At 41.9% G+C, this 17,554-nt stretch overlaps 1 protein-coding gene across 1 annotated transcript in view; it reads left to right on the top strand.

Annotated features, from left to right (window-relative positions):
* Window positions 1-17,554, top strand: part of LOC118358669 (ephrin type-B receptor 1-like) — a 163,747-nt gene that overhangs the window by 100,491 nt on the left and 45,702 nt on the right. The window contains exons 5-6 of the mRNA XM_052480447.1: window positions 7,459-7,794; window positions 17,227-17,351. Of these exons, the coding sequence (XP_052336407.1) occupies window positions 7,459-7,794; window positions 17,227-17,351 (461 nt within the window). The remainder of the gene's footprint in view (window positions 1-7,458; window positions 7,795-17,226; window positions 17,352-17,554) is intronic.

Raw genomic sequence — 17,554 nt, 5'->3', positions numbered from 1 at the left:
CATTTTATTTTTTATAATATAGAAATGTCAAATGTTATTATTGGCAATGTACAGTGTTGTAACACACTCTCTCTCTCTCTCTCTCTCTCTCTCTCTCTCTCTCTCTCTCTCTCTCTCTCTTTTCCTCCCTGACAGTCTTTCTCTCCTATAATGTGTCTCTCAGTGTTTCCCCTCTAATCCGCTAGCTGTTAACTCCAGTGAGACAGTACTGAGACAGTGCGGAGGAGGCAGAAAGGCATGTGGGTGTAGTTGAAAAGAGCTCCTGACTATAGGGCCTTTACTCTTAGACAGGCTTTGTTCCACCACAGCCGTCACTGGGGACCCTGTGCTGTGACCATTACCAAGTCATCAAGCATCCAGACTCACACAAATGTCTTCTTCTCAATTTTATGGAAATAGAAAACACTAAAAAAGTAAAGAAGTGAGAGAGAGAGGAACGATGCTAATATCAGACACAGGAGGCTGCTGAGGGGAAGACGGCTCATAATAATGTCTGGAACGACGTGAATGGAATGGCATCAAACCCATGTGATTGATGTAGTGTATTTGATACCATTCCACTAGTTCCACTCCAGCCATTACCACGAGCCCCTACTCCCCAATTAAGGTGCCACCAACCTCCTGTGATATCAGCGTAAATGAGATCCTCCTCTTACTTTCCGAATAGTGTCTGTAAAGTTTTTCCCTACCATTTCATAAACATTTTGTCAACGTGATTTGAATTTGTGGGTGTTTGTTTGGAGTATTATTCAGAAACCAACCTTCCCCTTTTCATCTACTCCCACTCACCACTTTGACTATTAAAAGTGTTCAAAGACAGAGACAGCAGCTGCATGGCATATGATTACAGTAGTGAAGTGTGCAGATATGATGCTGAAGCTGTAATCAATGTAATGAATGCGTGGTTTCTGACTGTAGAGTGTGACTGGCCACCCGTGTCCTTATCCTCTTACTGTTTATGTAAATCAGGATGTATCAGCTTAAATAATTATTCCCCCCACTGATGTCGAGTGCTAATTGAGGACAGTGTGAGTTCGCTTGAAAACGCTGCACAGTTGTGGAAGGCAGATCTCTGAGGAAACAGGGTGGAGCAGAGCTAACCTGAAGCCAGCCTCGTAGCGGGTGTACATCTAAGCATCCTTGTTCAGTTTGCATGTTATTGACTCACATATTTATTCTACTTACTATTCAACCAAATTAGCTTAGAGATGAAGGTGAATTTCAGAAACACAAATAAACACACCCACCACATACAAGCAGTACGCACTTACACACATACACACACACACGTTAGTAGTATACACACGTGTACTTTCTCTCTCTATTGGTTTCCCCTGCTCACGGACTGTGCAGTAGAGCAGCTGTTAGGCTGTGTGTAGAATCAGTGTGAGCGAGGCAAGGCAAGGTGTGTGTAAAGTGGGCTGGTGTTCTGCTGCTCCCTCTGTCAGATTAGAAGGCTGATGGGTTGACACTCTCCCGAAACTGTCAGCAGGAGCGCAACGCTACGCTATAACCATGGAGCTGCACTGGTGAGCCTCCATGCTCCTTCAAAGACCTATCACTCACTACTACACTTCTTAAACATCAGGTGCCCATCCATACCCCCCTATTGGAACTTCATGTACCTCCCCTATACACCCTCCTGGAAGGCCTCATCAGGTCCCATCCTGGGCCTTGCCATACTGCTGGAGAGGAGAACATTGATGTTTAATTATTCTAATTGAAGCAGCACCCCTACGGCAAGCCAGCAGTGTTGCACAGTGTGTGGACTTGACACAACATTGACAGTAATTACCTGGAGTTAGATAGAGACAATAGCTATTACTCCATCAGGGAAAGGAGTGATGAGACCATTCTACACTCACATAGCTCGCCTCACGCAAAGAGGCAAGCATCTTAATGTCTGCAGCTGTAAGATTCATTCCCCAGTCTGTGTGGTAATTTGTGGTCAAGCATGCATGCACACAGGGCAGCAGGTAGCCTACCAGTTAGTGTTGCTAGCTTGAATCCCTGAGCTACCAATGTGAAAAATCTGCCAATGTGCCCTTGAGCAAGGCACTTAACCCTAGTTGCTCCAGGGTCGCCGTTAATAATGGCTGACCGTGACCCCAATCCCCAAGGCTCTCTCAGGGGGATTTTTGCACACTTGTACATGTGTGAAATAGGACAAATGTAAGCACCGACCAAATAAAATGTTATATTATTACTATATGCACATGTAAAAACATGGGCCTGGTCATGTCTAGCCCACTCACCCAGTCTCATGAAATATGCAGGTAGCGTAGAGCCTCAGTTACCCTCTTCCCTTTGCTTTCACACTCAGACACAGACAGCTACAAAAGGTCATGAAAACATACAAATAAAGTGTTGCTCCAGACAGATTGAAACTAAAACAGCCTCTCATGGGTTTTGCTCGAAAGGTAAGGTTGAATGTTAAAGCAGCCTTGGCATCTTTAGAGCAGACAGTTTCAGACCGCTGTGCCCCCTTGGGTTTTGATATACAGTAGCACATGGAAGAATCACTGAGGACTGTAAGAGTCTAGATTGACATTCAAAAAGCAATTTGTCTCTGAGACATACCCATTAAAACCCTACTTCCCCTGTTCTTTATTAGGACAACAGGTCATAGAATCCCGTTTAAATCCAGGCCCACTGGGGAAAAACTGGTGGAATCAATGTTGTTTCCAAGTCATTTCAACCAAAATTGTCATTTAATCAGCGTGGAAAACCTGATTGGATTTGCAAAGAGTCATCAACGTAAGGGAATTTGGTCTTTTTTTTCCCATGTTGAATTCACTTTAGTTGATAATTTAAAAAAAATGTAAACTTGAACTGACGTCTGTTCCCAGTGGGGGGGCAACAGTAATGATGAACTACCAGACTTACTAGCTAGATACTCTGTTGCTGTACTATAATATAATGTATTAAAATGTCCCGGTGGAAGATAACTTTTCATTTAGTCATATCATGGCCTTTTCTAAACACTAAAGGGCAGTTTTGTCATGGGCCTCTCCACAGGGAATCTGAAATGCCTGTTAATACAGATCAGTAGAGTCCGGCCTGTTATTTCCCGGGCTCCTCTGGGCGCATTCCGGAATGGCATCAGTGGGATAGAAGGAGAGAAACGACCGGTCCGGTCAAGGAAGATGTGTTCCTGGATGTGGATGTGAGGCCTAGCTGTGTAAACAGAGGTGTGATTGTTAGCGTGTGGAGTCGCGTACCGACATACTTCCAGACGGTGTCTTGGTGTGCTGTGGGTTTAGCCTTTGGCTCTTGGTCTTGCTGGGGTGATGGGTGATGGTGATGTGATGGGCCTCTCTAGTTACTGCAGAGTAGTTTGAACAGTCAATACACAAGATTCCTTTTTTTGTAGTTGTTATTTTGCTCACAGAAATGAATACAACCTTCAAAGAGTTTTTGGGCTTTTGATTAATCTATGGCGGCGGCTTGTATGTACTTAATTATTCTGTTTCTCCATATGTGAACTGTTATTCTCACAGTTGATGAGAAAAAAGTCCATTCTACACTACAGAATGTTAGCTAACCCTGTAACTCTCACTCTGAGGTCTCCTGGTATGGTTGTACAGAAGTCTGGTGATCCATCAAAGGCTAGTCAATGGCAAAACGATTACCCCCCTGTCGTGTCCCTGAAGGCAGGGGCACGAGGCGCAGTATCAATTACCCTCAAGTTAATTAGCATAGATCTACAGACCAGTCTGAGGGTCTGGGTGTCGATAACTCAGCTTGGTGCAGCCCTGTGCCACTGAGCCAAATCAACCCTGACTCCTATAGCTGATGGGACAGTGGGGGAGAGAGGGAGAGAACAGTAACTAACGCTGTAGACAAATTAGATTCCCTCGCAAATGAAAGAGGGGAGGTGCTAGTGACAATAATGGCCTGTAAACGAGACGTTAAGTAGTGATCAGATCAGCCTTCTCAACCCCTCCATGTTTTATTTTTGCAGAGCTGAGAAACACATCAGGCAACGGGATCTATTAAACTAAGACCGGCTTTTGGCTGAAAGGACCAGTGACCCTGTGTTATGTGAACCGTGTCTTTCAATAACTCCCAGCTAAAAGAGGCTCTAATTGGCCACCCATGGCAATCAACACCTACAGTCATATCACGATACAATTAGAAGGTACACAATTACATGTATTAACAAACAGTAAGCAAGACAGATGGATTCCCTATACAGTTCACACTGGCTGTGAGTTATGAGTTATCATACTGTATCATACCTCTTCTGGGTGGTCTACTATAGAGCTGCTGTATGGAGCAAAGCCACTCTTCTCCACAGCACCTGACCAATAATGTTGTAATCCACTGTCTCAGACTGCTGGCTCTGCTTCACATAGAGAAACAGAGAATGTGAGGAGGGTGATCAGGAGAGAGAAATATCAAAGAATATTGACCAATTTCCATGCATTCAGATCACAGCCGTGACTTACGGAGATGAAAGGGAGAAGACAGAAAAAGTGAATCAGAGAGACAGAAAAGCCAGACTGCTAAGGCTTGGTCAGACCCCTGTGTGTACATCGGCACCCACTATCAGAAAGGCATATGTTAAATTGGTCAGCCAACCCAATGATCTGTCAGTTCCTCTTGATTCACTGGTAGAATGGTCAAATACAAATTGGAGTCCCACAGGGATGGTTGGGCTTCGTGAAATTGTAAACACACACATACAGTAACAATCGACTATTGTGAACGCAATCTTGAGGTTTTGAGAGAAGCATACAGTACAGCCACCATAGGGAAATATGTCAGATAAAGTTGTGTGATGATAATAGTTTTAGTCTCAAGCACAGAGATGGAAACAGTGCGAAACAAAACCCAACGTCCCTGGCAGGGATCACAGAGCCAGCCAGTTCAAATGAGTTCAAATACATGAGAAATGTAGTGAGAACTGTTTCAGCGTTCCAGTATGAGTGAATGTTGGTGAGAGGGATGAGGTTGTGTAGGAAGGTTGGCTAGGAGGGGGTGATTGAGTGGTGTAATTTCAGCTCCCATGCTGCGCTTTGTCATGTTAATGGTATTGTAACACTGTTGCAACACATCAACATCAATAACACATGGGGCTAAATGGCAGCTGAATACCCCATGAAGTCTAATAACCAGTGGGGGATCATTTCTGTGAAAAGCATAGCAGTTGCATAGAGTACCAGTCAAAAGTTTGATCACACCTACTTATTTCAGGGCTTTTCTTAATTTGTACTATTTTCTACATTGTAGAATAATAGTGAAGACATCAAAACTATGAAATAACACATATGGAATCATGCAGCAACCAAACAAAAGTGTTAAACAAATCAAAATATATGTTATATTTGAGATTCTTCAAAGTAGCCACCCTTTGTCTTCATGACATCTTTGCACAATCTTGGCATTCTCTCAACCAGATTTACGAGGTTGTCACCTGGAATGCATTTCAATTAAAAGGTGTGCCTTGTGTGCCTAATTTCTGGAATTTCTTTCCTTCTTAATGCGTTTGAGCCAATCAGTTGTGTTGTGACAAGGTAGGGGTGGTGTACAGAACATAGCTTCCAAATAAATGCTTCACAGAGTTCAAGTAACAGACACATCTCAACATCAACTTTTCAAAGGAGACTGCACGAGTCAGGCCTTCATGGTAGAATTGCTGCAAAGAAACTACACTAAAAGACACCAATAAGAAAAAGAGACTTGCTTGTGGCAAGAAACACGGCAATGGACATTAGACCGGTGGAAATCTGACCTTTGGTCTGAGTCCACATTTGAGATTTTTGGTTCCAACCGCCGTGTCTTTGTGAGACAGAGGATGATCTCTGCATATGTGGTTCCCACCATGAAGCATAGAGGGGGAGGTGTGATGGTGTGGGGGTGCTTTGCTGGTGACACTGTCTGTGATTTATTTAGAATTCAAGGCACACTTAACCAGCATGGCTACCACAGCATTCTGCGACTAACATTTGTTTTTCAACAGGACAATGACCCAAAACACACCTTCAGGCTGTGTAAGAGCTATTTGACCAAGGAGAGTGATGGAGTGTTGCATCAGATGACCTTGCCTCCACAATCACCTGCCCTCAACCCAATTGAGATGGTTTGGGATGAGTTGGACCACAGAGTGAAGGAAAAACAGCCAACAAGTGCTCAGCACATGTGGGAACTCCTTCAAGACTATTGGAAAAGCATTTCTCATGAAGCCGGTTGAAAGAATGCCAAGAGTGTGCAAGCTGTCATCAAGGCAAAGGGTGGCTGCTTTGTAGAATCTCAAATATAAAATATATTTGTTTAACACATTTTTGGTTACCACATGATTCCATATGCGTCATTTCATAGTTTTGATGTAGTCACTATTATTCTACAATGTAGAAAATAGTCCAAATAAAGAAACACCTTTGAATGAGTAGGTGTGTCCAAACTTTTGACTGGTACTGTAGATGTATACTATTTATAACAGATCAAAAACATAAACGCAACATGTGAAATAGCCTATTTCGCTCAAATGATTGTCACAAATGTGTGTACATCCCTGTCAGTGAGCATTTCTCCTTTGCCAAGATAACCCATCCACCTGACAGATGTGGCATATCAAGAACCTGATTAAACAGCATGATCATTACACAGGTGCAACTTGTGCTGAGGGAGTGTGCAATTTGCATGCTGACTGCAGGAATGTCCACCAGAGCTGTTGCCAGAGCTTTGAATGTTCATTTCTCTACCATAATCCGCCTCCAACGTAATTTTAGAGAATTTGGCAGTACGTCCAATCGGCCTCACAACAACAGACCATGTGTAACCAAGCTTGCCCAGGTCCTCTGTATCCGGCTTCTTCACCTGCTGGATCATCTGAGACCAGCCACCTGGACTGTTGATAAATCTGAGGTGTATTTCTGTCTGTAATAAAGCCTTCTTGTGGGGAAAATCATTTTGATTGGCTGGGTCTTGCTCCCAAGTGGTTGTGCCTATGCCCTCCCAGGCCCACCCATGGCTGCGCCCCTGCCTGCCCAGTCATGTTAGATCGCTAGAATAGGGCCTAATGAATTTTAATTGACTGATTTCCTTATATTAACTCTAAAACTGTAACTCAGTAAAATCGTTGAAGTTGTTGTATTTTGTGTTTATTTTTGTTCAGTATATTTATGGTTCTGACTGAATGTAATGTACATGATGCATTTGACAACATTACAGACGACTGGTAAAAACAGAAGGAGTTAAATTACTCGTGTGTGCATATTTGTTGACTGCAATGGTGGCATCAGTGCTATATATCTACATCTGAGGTAGTATGATTTGTTGATCACTATGGTTGATCCTAATATCTCTTTCATATCAGAGTGCAGTGTCTTTGTGCCGTGTCATATTCAAGTAATAGCCAGTTGCTGAAACAGTGCTACAAACATGCCTAGAGACACCATACTACATACTGTACAGTATATTCATGTCTGCATTGCATTCCCTCTTCCTATCCAGGTGTCCCCTCTGGTCCCAGAAACGTCATCTCCATCGTCAACGAGACCTCGGTGATCCTGGAGTGGCATCCTCCAAGGGAGACTGGCGCCCGTGATGACGTCACCTACAACATCGTGTGCAGGAAGTGTCGTGCAGACCGGCCATCATGCTCCCATTGTGATGACAACGTGGAGTATGTACCCAGGCAGCAGGGTCTGACCGAGACCAGGGTGTTCATCAGTAACCTGTGGGCCCACACCCCCTACACCTTCGAGATACACGCTTTCAATGGAGTCACCAACAAGAGTCCCTACCCTGCTCAGCACGTGTCCATCAACATCACCACTAACCAGGCTGGTCAGTGGCATTGTACAGCACCATGCGTTGGTTCTCACACCATGTGTTCATATACAGCCTCCACTGGCAACCATTATAAAGCTTTGTTCTGGGAATCAATTCTTCAAAATCTTCTAAATTATTAATGGTATCACACAACAACACATCAGTACTTCTGGCATTTCCTGTCTTTTAAGCTGGAGACATTCTTGAACCAAAGACAACCTTTTGATCTTTTGTCAAGACTGTTTTGGATTATTCATTATGTTTTTTAAATATTCAAACGTCACAAATCGGTTTATTCGTTGTATGTCTTTCACAACATAGACACCATTCTGGAGGTAGAAGTGTTGTCACACAATGCATATCTATATCGCTTTATTTATGCTACTGAAACATCATATGGACGTAGTAATTTAAATGTGAGGTAAATAGTATCTGGCTCTGTCAAGCTTGCGTCGGTTGGTGTACTAAAGTGTAATAAATCAAGGAGACATTGTTTCATTGAGAAGCCATTCTAATAATCAGTGCTCCTGTCACACGCTATACCCCACGGGTAATGCCAGGGCAGCCAACGGCCCACTTCGTCCAGACATAGGAATCGTTGTTAGGAAAACTTGAGAAGGATTCCAATTATGACTCTCTGCCTCATTCCACTGTGAATGTTCCCTGAGGTACATCAAGATTGTCTTGCACTGCTATATTACTTTCACTTCAATGGCACCAAGGTTTGATTTATTTTGTACATTTGATGGAACCTTTATTTAACCAAGGTTACTGAGCTCAGTGAGCTAACATCGTGTTCAGTCACATTCAGTTAGAATCCTGTTGAACCAAACAACAGAGAGCATAGAGAAGACTTGTAGTCTGTCATTATACCATGGAACGTATACATACAGTACACTACCTTATTTTAAAGTATGGTTTCTCAACTACTATTCAAAACGGTTCGGTCACTTACATTCCCTAGGTGGCAAACGTCCGGATGGATAGGGTCATTTATCGGCATAGTTACAAACCCCCACCTCGCAACCCATGTGTCTCTAAACTGTTCATACTGTTCATACCCCTCTTTTTGGCAGAGAGAAAATATAGTCATTTTAAACCTAATTCCTACAATTCTACACATTCTACCATGGCTTATGGTTGTTCATATGATACCTGAGTGACTCAACAAAATGAAATGGGGGCCCCCTGTGGGTCGAGGCCCATGGGCATGTAATCTGACCATGATAACTACAAGATTTAGATAGCTGGTTAGCCTAATTTAACTACGTAGCTACCACTGTAGTTCATCAACTAGACATTTCATAAAGGTTATAAATAGCTCTCTAAGGTATGTCAGTGAATGACATAACAAGAGGAAAACTGCCCATGAATTACTCAACAGCAGTAAGTAGAAAGCACGACTGATTTCACAAAAACATTATTTTAAATGTTTCATTTATTTGGGGTCGGATCCTGCGGTCCGTATTGACCCCGTGCTAGGTCTGGATCCATCAGGATCTGTGGTCTGCCAGTTGAGGATGGCTGTTTTAACACATATTTTCCATACCTATAGTAATCTTCTGAGATGCCCCACTGCAGGTGAGACATAGCTCAAAAAAAAAGTTATTCACTTAGTCCTTGTTTTTAAAATAACATTAAATTGATCAGAAATACAGTGTTAATGGTGTACATATTTAATGGAATATCTACATAGTCGTACAGAGGCCCATTATCAGAATTTGTTCTTAATTAACTGACTTGCCTAGTTAAATAAAGGTTCAATAAAAATAAATAATAATAAAGTATCAGCAACCTTCACTCCTGTGTTCCAATGGCATGTTGTATTAGCTAATCCAAGTTTATCATTTTAAAAGGCTAATTGACCATTAGAAAACCCTTTTGCAATTATGTTAGCACAGCTGAAAATTGTTGTGCTAATTAAAGAAACAATAAAACTTGCATTCCTTAGACTAGTTGAGTATCTGGAGCATCAGCATTTGTGGGATCAATTACAGGCTCAAAATGTCCAGAAACAAAGAACTTTCTTCTGAAACTCGTCAGTCCTCAACTGGCAGCTTCATTAAATAGTACCCACAAAACACCCGTCTCAAACTCAACAGTGAAGAGGCGACTCCAGGATGATGGCCTTCGAGGTAGACAGAGTTCCTCTGTCCTGTGTCTGTGTGTGTTCTTTTGCCCATCTTAATCTTTTATTTTGATTGGCCAGTCTGAGATATGGCTTTTTCTTTGCCTAGAAGGTCAGCATCCTGGATTTGGACTAGATAACACAACGTGCCATTGGAACCCAGAAGTGATGGTTGATGATAATGGGCCTCTGTATGCCTATGTAGATATTCAATAAAAAAAATCTGCCATTTCCAGCTACAATAGTCATTTACAACATTAACAGTGTCTCCACTGTATTTCTGATCAGTTTGTTGTTATTTTAATGGACAAAAAAATGTGCTTTTCTTTAAAAAACAAGGACATTTCTAAGTGACCCCAAACTTTTGAATGGTAGTATACATGGAATATGTTGGTACCTACAATAACACTACTAGAGCCTAGCCAAACATGTCATGTATCAATGGCGGAATGTGTAAGAGGTATGTTGGCGGTGTAGCTACATCTGCTGGAACAGTGCCTTTACTAGGAGTTTAGAAATGTCTCCTTACTGGCTTTTACATAAATAGCAGATGAAATAGAGTTAGCTAGGACAGGTTTTGAAATGTAACCTGGACTCGGGGGTAGATGATGTTTAACACAGTAAAAGAAAATCTGGGACACTCAAATGTTACGAATTAAAATTCATATGATATGTTACGAATTACAATTTGTATGTTATGTTACGAATTGCAATTCGTACAATATGTTATGAATTTGCAAAAGATTTGAAATATTACAAATGACAATTTCTTGTGGCTAATGTTAGCTAGGTGGCTGACATAGGGCTAAGGGTTAAGTTTACGGGTTAAGGTTGGGGTTAGGGGAAAGGTTAGCTTACATGCTAAGTAATTGCAAAATATCTTAAAAGTACTAAGTAGTTGCTAATTAGCTAAAATGCTAATTGTAATGAGATTCAAACACGCAACGTTTGGGTTGCTAGACGTTCGCTCCTTTCTTCTTTGCCTTAAGTCATCATCAGTTTATGTAAATATACCAAACATAACATATCATACTCATTTAAATAGATTTACTATGTTACGTCTAGTCTGAGACCAGGCTGTGAAATGATGAGATTGAGAACATTGGCTTGTAGAAAGAGGACTCGAGCAGAAATGAGAACGTAAATTGCCTTTATTACCTAGTAGAGCTAATAGTCCCCATCATCTTGCTTGACAGGGTAATTGCTTGACTTGACAGCTGGATATAGATAAAGAAATAGATACACCAAATAGCCAATGCCAGTGTCTTTTGTAAAAACGGCTGTAGTAGTAATGAGTAGGTAAGAAAAATGGTCTGTGATATTGTATTATTGTCAGGTAATTGTGCCGTTTCAGCTGTCTGAGAAGCCTTTCATGTCATGGCTGTGTAAGGAGTTATCTGTCATGTTGGGAATAGAAGGAGTTGAGAAGCAGTGGAGTAGATGGATGTTGAACTAGAGTTACCTTAAACGGTGAATGAGTTGGTTCTATTGAAAGGATCCGTTTGGAGGAGACTGGTTGGAATAGTGTCACTTTCTGAGGGTTCAGAGTAAAGGAATTCTCTGTTGAGGAGAGAATTAGTTGTTCAGTAAGGGACTATTAGACCTTATTCAGGCAGGAGTGACAAAGCTGACATGAACTCTGATAGATGCTCTTCTCCTATCCTCTCTCCTCTCCTCTCGGACACATTGTGGTGTGTTTTATCATGCATACCTGATTTGCCACCAACCGAAGACCAGCTTACATCTTGGAACTTTTCAGTTGAATGTAAAATGTAATAGTACACGTGCTTTTACCATTGCCTTTTACAGTTTCTACATTCTCTAATGTAGGAAGTAATGTCTGCGAAACAGAGGTGCAGATTGAATGGCATGAAATTAATCTTTTAACATTGGCAATGTTTTAACATTTACACTCAGAGGCCCCGGTTACTCTTCCAGAACTGTTTCAGGTAGTTCTAACAGAGTAACTGACAGTAGCAGGCCTGGATGATTGAAGCTCACAGAGAACTGTGCCAAACCCGCTACTCTGGCACGACTTTGGGGCCCCAAACTTTTCCCATACTGGCATAGAGTTAATGTGGCGGGTGATGGTGCTCAGTGGAGGCTTCTCTACAGCCCAGCAAAATGTGTGCTCAAGGGAACACTTCTTACAGCACACATACTCCGCTCAGGTACATTTAAAACGTGTCTACTGTTCCATGGGTAGGAGATGTCTGGTCAAAAGTTGCATTGGTCTACATAAAGGGATCCATGTTAACCTAAGCCTCTCATAAAGAACACTAAACCGTGTGTCAATTTGTAGAGAGAGATTTTGTTCTTTGTTCCATCAGTGTGATCTTAGAGTATTTGAATTCATCAGACAGACTCTTGAATTCCCAAGCCGAAAATCTGTCATAGTGCTCTCAAAAACTGTACTAATCATTGAACAGCTTCAGACGGTTACTCATAGAAGCTCTGCTTCCGACACTAGTAAGACTGCATTTCAATTTCTCATGGAATATATATTTCCAGGCATTTTCAATCTAAGAGGATTCAAGAATCACTGCATCAGCTAATCCCATCCTCCATGTCACAAGTCTGTCCTTCCTTACCGAAGCTCATTCACCCATGAAACCATTAGATGAGACAGGAAAGGCTTGCAATGACTGTATTATTTGGCACCACATACACATAAGTAAACACCTCAGAAAAATACAGAATAAAATCAAGGTATAAGAGTAGCTACAGTAGCCACTGGCAGTTAGCTATATTTAATATCTTATCACAGAAAGCCATGCTCTTGTGTTCTGGTCCGTTTGTCTCCTGTGTCCTATCGGGACATTTGGAAATTGCATCTGAACCAACATCTTGTAAATAAGAAAAAAAGAAACAGATGGAAATATTCCCCTAGGCAGTAGACGTTCAGACGAATAACTCTGTGAGATAACAGGCTATGTCTGGCTATCAGGAGGACTGTCTGTCTCTGTGTGAGGGATCCTTGATGCTCAACACTTCCTGCGCCTGAGTAGAAGCATTATCTAGAGCTATAAAACATTCACAGAGACCGAGAGAGAGTGAGAGAGAGTGAAAAAAGAGAAAACAATGTGTACAGGAAGAAAAGATAGATAAATAAAACAAATTGTAGTAAGACAGAAAAAAAATAATGTACACCTAACAAAAAATGCAACCATTTTAAACATTTTCTGAGATACAGTTCAAATCAGTCAATTGAAATAAATTCATTAGGCCCTAATCTATGGATTTCACATGACTGGGTATTGAGATATGCATCTGTTGGTCACACAGTAGATACCTTCACACAGTTGCCTCATGCAGCGCAACACACCTCCTTCGCATAGAGTTGACCAGGCTGTATATTGTGGCCTGTAGAATGTTGTCCCGGGAATATTGGCGGGAACATGCTGTCGTACGATCCAGAGCATCCCAAACATGCTCAGTGGGTGACATGTCTGGTGAGTATGCCGGGCATGGAAGTACTGGGACATTTTTTCACCTTCCAGGAATTGGGTACATATCATCGATTTGCCCACTGAAGATGGTTACAACACCAAACTGCAGTCAGGTCAAGACCCTGGTGAGGATGACGAGCACACAGATGAGCTTCCCTGAGACAGTTTGTGCACAGTTTGTGCAGAAATTCTTCGGTTGTGCAATTCCACAGTTTCATCAGCAGCCGGGTGGCTGGTCTCAGACTATCCCGCAGGTGAAGAAGCCAGATGTGGAGGTCCTGGGCTGTCGTGGTTACACGTGGTGTATAGTTGTGAGGCTAGTTGGACGTACTGCCAAATTATCAAAAAGTAGGCAGTTTATGGTAGAGAAATGAACATTAAATTATCGTGCCACAGATCTGGTGGGCATTCCTGCAGTCAGCATGCCAGTTGCACGCTCCCTCCAAACGAAAGACCATTATGTGCCGTTATGTTGTGTGACAAAACTGCATATTTTTGTGGCCTTTTATTGTCCCCAGCATAAGGTGCACTTGTGTAATGATCATGCTGTTTAATCAGCTTCTTGATATGCCACACCTGTCAGGTGGATGGATTATCTTGGCAAAGGGGAAATTATCACTAACAGGGATGTAAAAAATGTTTGCACACAATGAGAGAAATAAGATTTTTGTGCACATGGGAAATTTCTGGAATCTTTTATTTCAGCTCATGAAACTTGGGACCAACACTTTACATGTTGCGTTTATATTTTTGTTCATTGTAATTTTGATCCAAATTGGTAAAGTAAGCCAGGGACATGTTGTCCCACTCCGTAATGAGACTTTCCTATTGATGTAGATTACCTGATAAAAAGGTAATATAGTTTTGTCTGATATACAGTATGTGATGAACTTTCTTTGTACCTTTCTTCCAACAAGCTCTGCCTTATTATTTTGGGAAGCAGTCTTGGGATATGGGGAAGTAGGATTCCCCTGGTAATGCCTGGGGACTGCTGCCCTCGTCCTTTAGGTCTCCGGTGGGATATTCTTACCTTGTGAGAATTGAGGGTTCTCAGAGGATTGGAACTCTTGACAGTTTTACCGCCCTTATCTTACTTGTTCAATTTCTCCTCTACACATTTTCCTCCTTGTAAATCCACACACATCTTGGAGACATAAAAAGAGCAACACGCTGAGGCAGGCCTTTGAGAGCACTGCTGGTTTACCTTGACCAATAAAAATGGATTGGCTACATGAAGCCCAATAATTAAAAAAATTATAATGAAGACATCAATGTCTCTCTAGTAACTTGTCATATTACAAATTATAGCCTGATATTCGGGGGGGGTCTCTATTTTTTTCACTCCACCACAACAGAAAATTCCCTCAAAATATTCCCTCTCCTGTCGCACCGGGCGAATCAAGCTCATCTACCCTTTTGCATGGCGCATGGAGATGCAGAAACAAGAGACCACATAGACCTATTTGGCTTAGCAAACATTCAGGAGAATGTAAGCAGTTACAAAGGAAGCTTTCAAAACTGGAGTGAAGAAGCAGTAAATACTGTATGTTGAATGAGTATGAGCTGTCTGTCATCCGTAAGCAATCAGGGTACTTTTTTTTGGTTCCAGTTAGAACCCATTTTGGTTCCATGTAGAACACTCTGTGCAAAGGGTTCTACACGGAACCCAAAATAGTTCTACCTGGAACAAAAGGGATATACCTAGAACCAAAAAGGGGTATCCTATGGGGACAGCTGAAGAACTCTTTTTGGTTCTAGATAGCACCTTTTTTTCTTAGTGTAGGTCTAAAACGTGAGCATGGAGAGCTACAGTACACAAGTTCGCCAAAATAGCTTGTTTATTTCAGTCTAAGAGTTACTCTATTTACTTACTTTTGTAGCTCTCCATCAGAAACTCACTTTTTGTGAACAATTGACTTCCTCTCTCGGCCCAAGTTTAGCTGGAACTGAGCCCGACAGAATTTTACCAAATGTGAGTCATGCCCACCCAGACCCTCCCATATAGGTTTAGGTGTGTGGCCGGGAGTCCACATCTTTGGGGGGGAACTGTCACGCCCTGACCTTAGTATTCTTTGTTTTCTTTATTGTTTTGGTTAGGTCAGAGTGTGACATTGGTGATGTATGTGTTTTTGTACTGTCTAGGGGTTTTGTAGGTTTATGGGATTGTTTACCATCTAGGTGTTTATGTATGTCTATGGTTGCCTAGATTGGTTCTCAATTAGAGGCAGCTGTTTATCGTTGTCTCTAATTGGGAACCATATTTAGGCAGCAATCCTCTTTGGGTATTTTGTGGGTTATTGTTTATATCTATTGCCAGTGTTTGCACATTTGTATCATAGCGTCACGGTCGTTTTGATATTTTGTACAGTTTGTTTAGTGTCTATCTTTATTAAAAGTATCATGTATTCACATTACGCTGCGCCTTGGTCTCCTCCATACGACGAACGTGACTAAATGTCAAATGGCTTCTTTGAGTTTTTGTGGCTATTACTCAGACAGCCATTCAGACCTGAGCATGAGGTCTAGTCTAGCATACCAGATTTATTTTCTTAGAGAACTGAGTGTTTTTTCTCCCTCCTCTCTGATTTGGCTCCTAATTCACTCAGCCTAGTGCCAGCTGAAGTCTGTGACAACAGACATGAGGGGAGAGAGAGACACACACACACACACACACACACACACACACACACACACACACACACACACATACATACATACATACATACATACATACATACATACATACAGTATATATATAGCGTTACTTGTCAAATATAGTTTGGCCTGTTCCGTTCACCGCTCAACATAAACCCTATGACTTTGGCCTGTGTGCTCGCTTTATTATACAAGTGGTCCAAAAATATTAAACATTTGTGTTGAGGATTTTCCAATCCATTTAGCTAGACTTTCACTCCCTAAAATCTAGCCAATTTCATATCTCATAGTCCAAAAACGAAATCTTCAAATTAAAGGAAGTAAAAAAGGAATTGAATGAAATAGTCTGCTTGAGTTGAATAGGCTGCTGCCTCACCCCTAGCCAACCTCGGCGTAATTCATAATGCGGCGCAAAGCTGGAGCAGCAGTGCATGAAAGAGAGAGCCAGAGAGCATCCTCTCACTGACTGACGACTATCCCCACGCTTCTATCATCCAGAGCAGCAGTGTACAGACAGCCACCTAACAATACTAACATATCCTCCTGCTGCTGCTGCAGTAAGGTGGCTCAGTCACATTGAACTGCTGGGCTGTAAGAAAAACATATACAAACAGATACACCATTAAGTAATAATGTGTCTGTGATATTGGCTCTGAGGGTAATGTCCAACACTCCTCCTCTCTCCATCCCTGGTGCAGGCCTTGCTGATGTGCACTCCATCCCTCCCCTGGGTTAAGATGATGGGTTGGTGGAGATGGTGGCCTGGGGCATCGGAGTGGTAGCAGGGAGAGAGGGAGGAAATGAACAGGCAGTTTAATTCGTTAAACATGTTATGTGCATTTCAACTTTATTGCTCTCTGTAAATCAAATGTGCTATAAAGTGAGCTCAGTTCAATGCCATATCATTTTTGTAATAGAAATACTATGACCAAGGATACCTCAGTCCTGCTCAAAGGAATGGTATGAAGACATCATACATCTGTAGTGTTTCGTAAGAGATTTGAAAGCCATTCAATGAAATGCGACTCTACAGTCAAGCATGTGTTTTCTTCCTATCTAGGAAAACACAATTCAAAGCTTCATACAGTTTCAGCACAAAATACCTTTATTTCACAACATTGATGAAACATGTACAGTGGGACTGTTCCTATACTAAAGAATGCTAAGGACGTATCCAGACAGTTAACCTTACCTCATGTTTGTCTGTTCCCTCAGCTCCCTCCATGGTTCCCATCATGCACCAGGTTAGCTCCACCATGAAGAGCTTCACGTTGTCATGGCCACAGCCAGAGCAGCCCAATGGAATCATCCTGGACTATGAACTGAGGTACCACGAGAAGGTAAGACAGTATTTTCAAGTTCAATGTTTGTAATAAGAACTAGATTACACGAGCAGATCATTATTGTCTACCAGGGGCATCTCCCTTACTTTCAATGGAAAGACACCCAGAATGTTGTCTCTGATGGGTGAATATTCTGGGCTGGTATTGGTCTACCAAGCTTGTTGGGAATATTAGCCTTTATTCCTTTATTTATCCTTTTC

Source organism: Oncorhynchus keta, chromosome 26, assembly GCF_023373465.1.
Source record: "Oncorhynchus keta strain PuntledgeMale-10-30-2019 chromosome 26, Oket_V2, whole genome shotgun sequence".
In the NCBI taxonomy this organism is placed as follows: Eukaryota; Metazoa; Chordata; class Actinopteri; order Salmoniformes; family Salmonidae; genus Oncorhynchus; species Oncorhynchus keta.
This window is presented reverse-complemented; position numbering and strand designations above follow the sequence as displayed.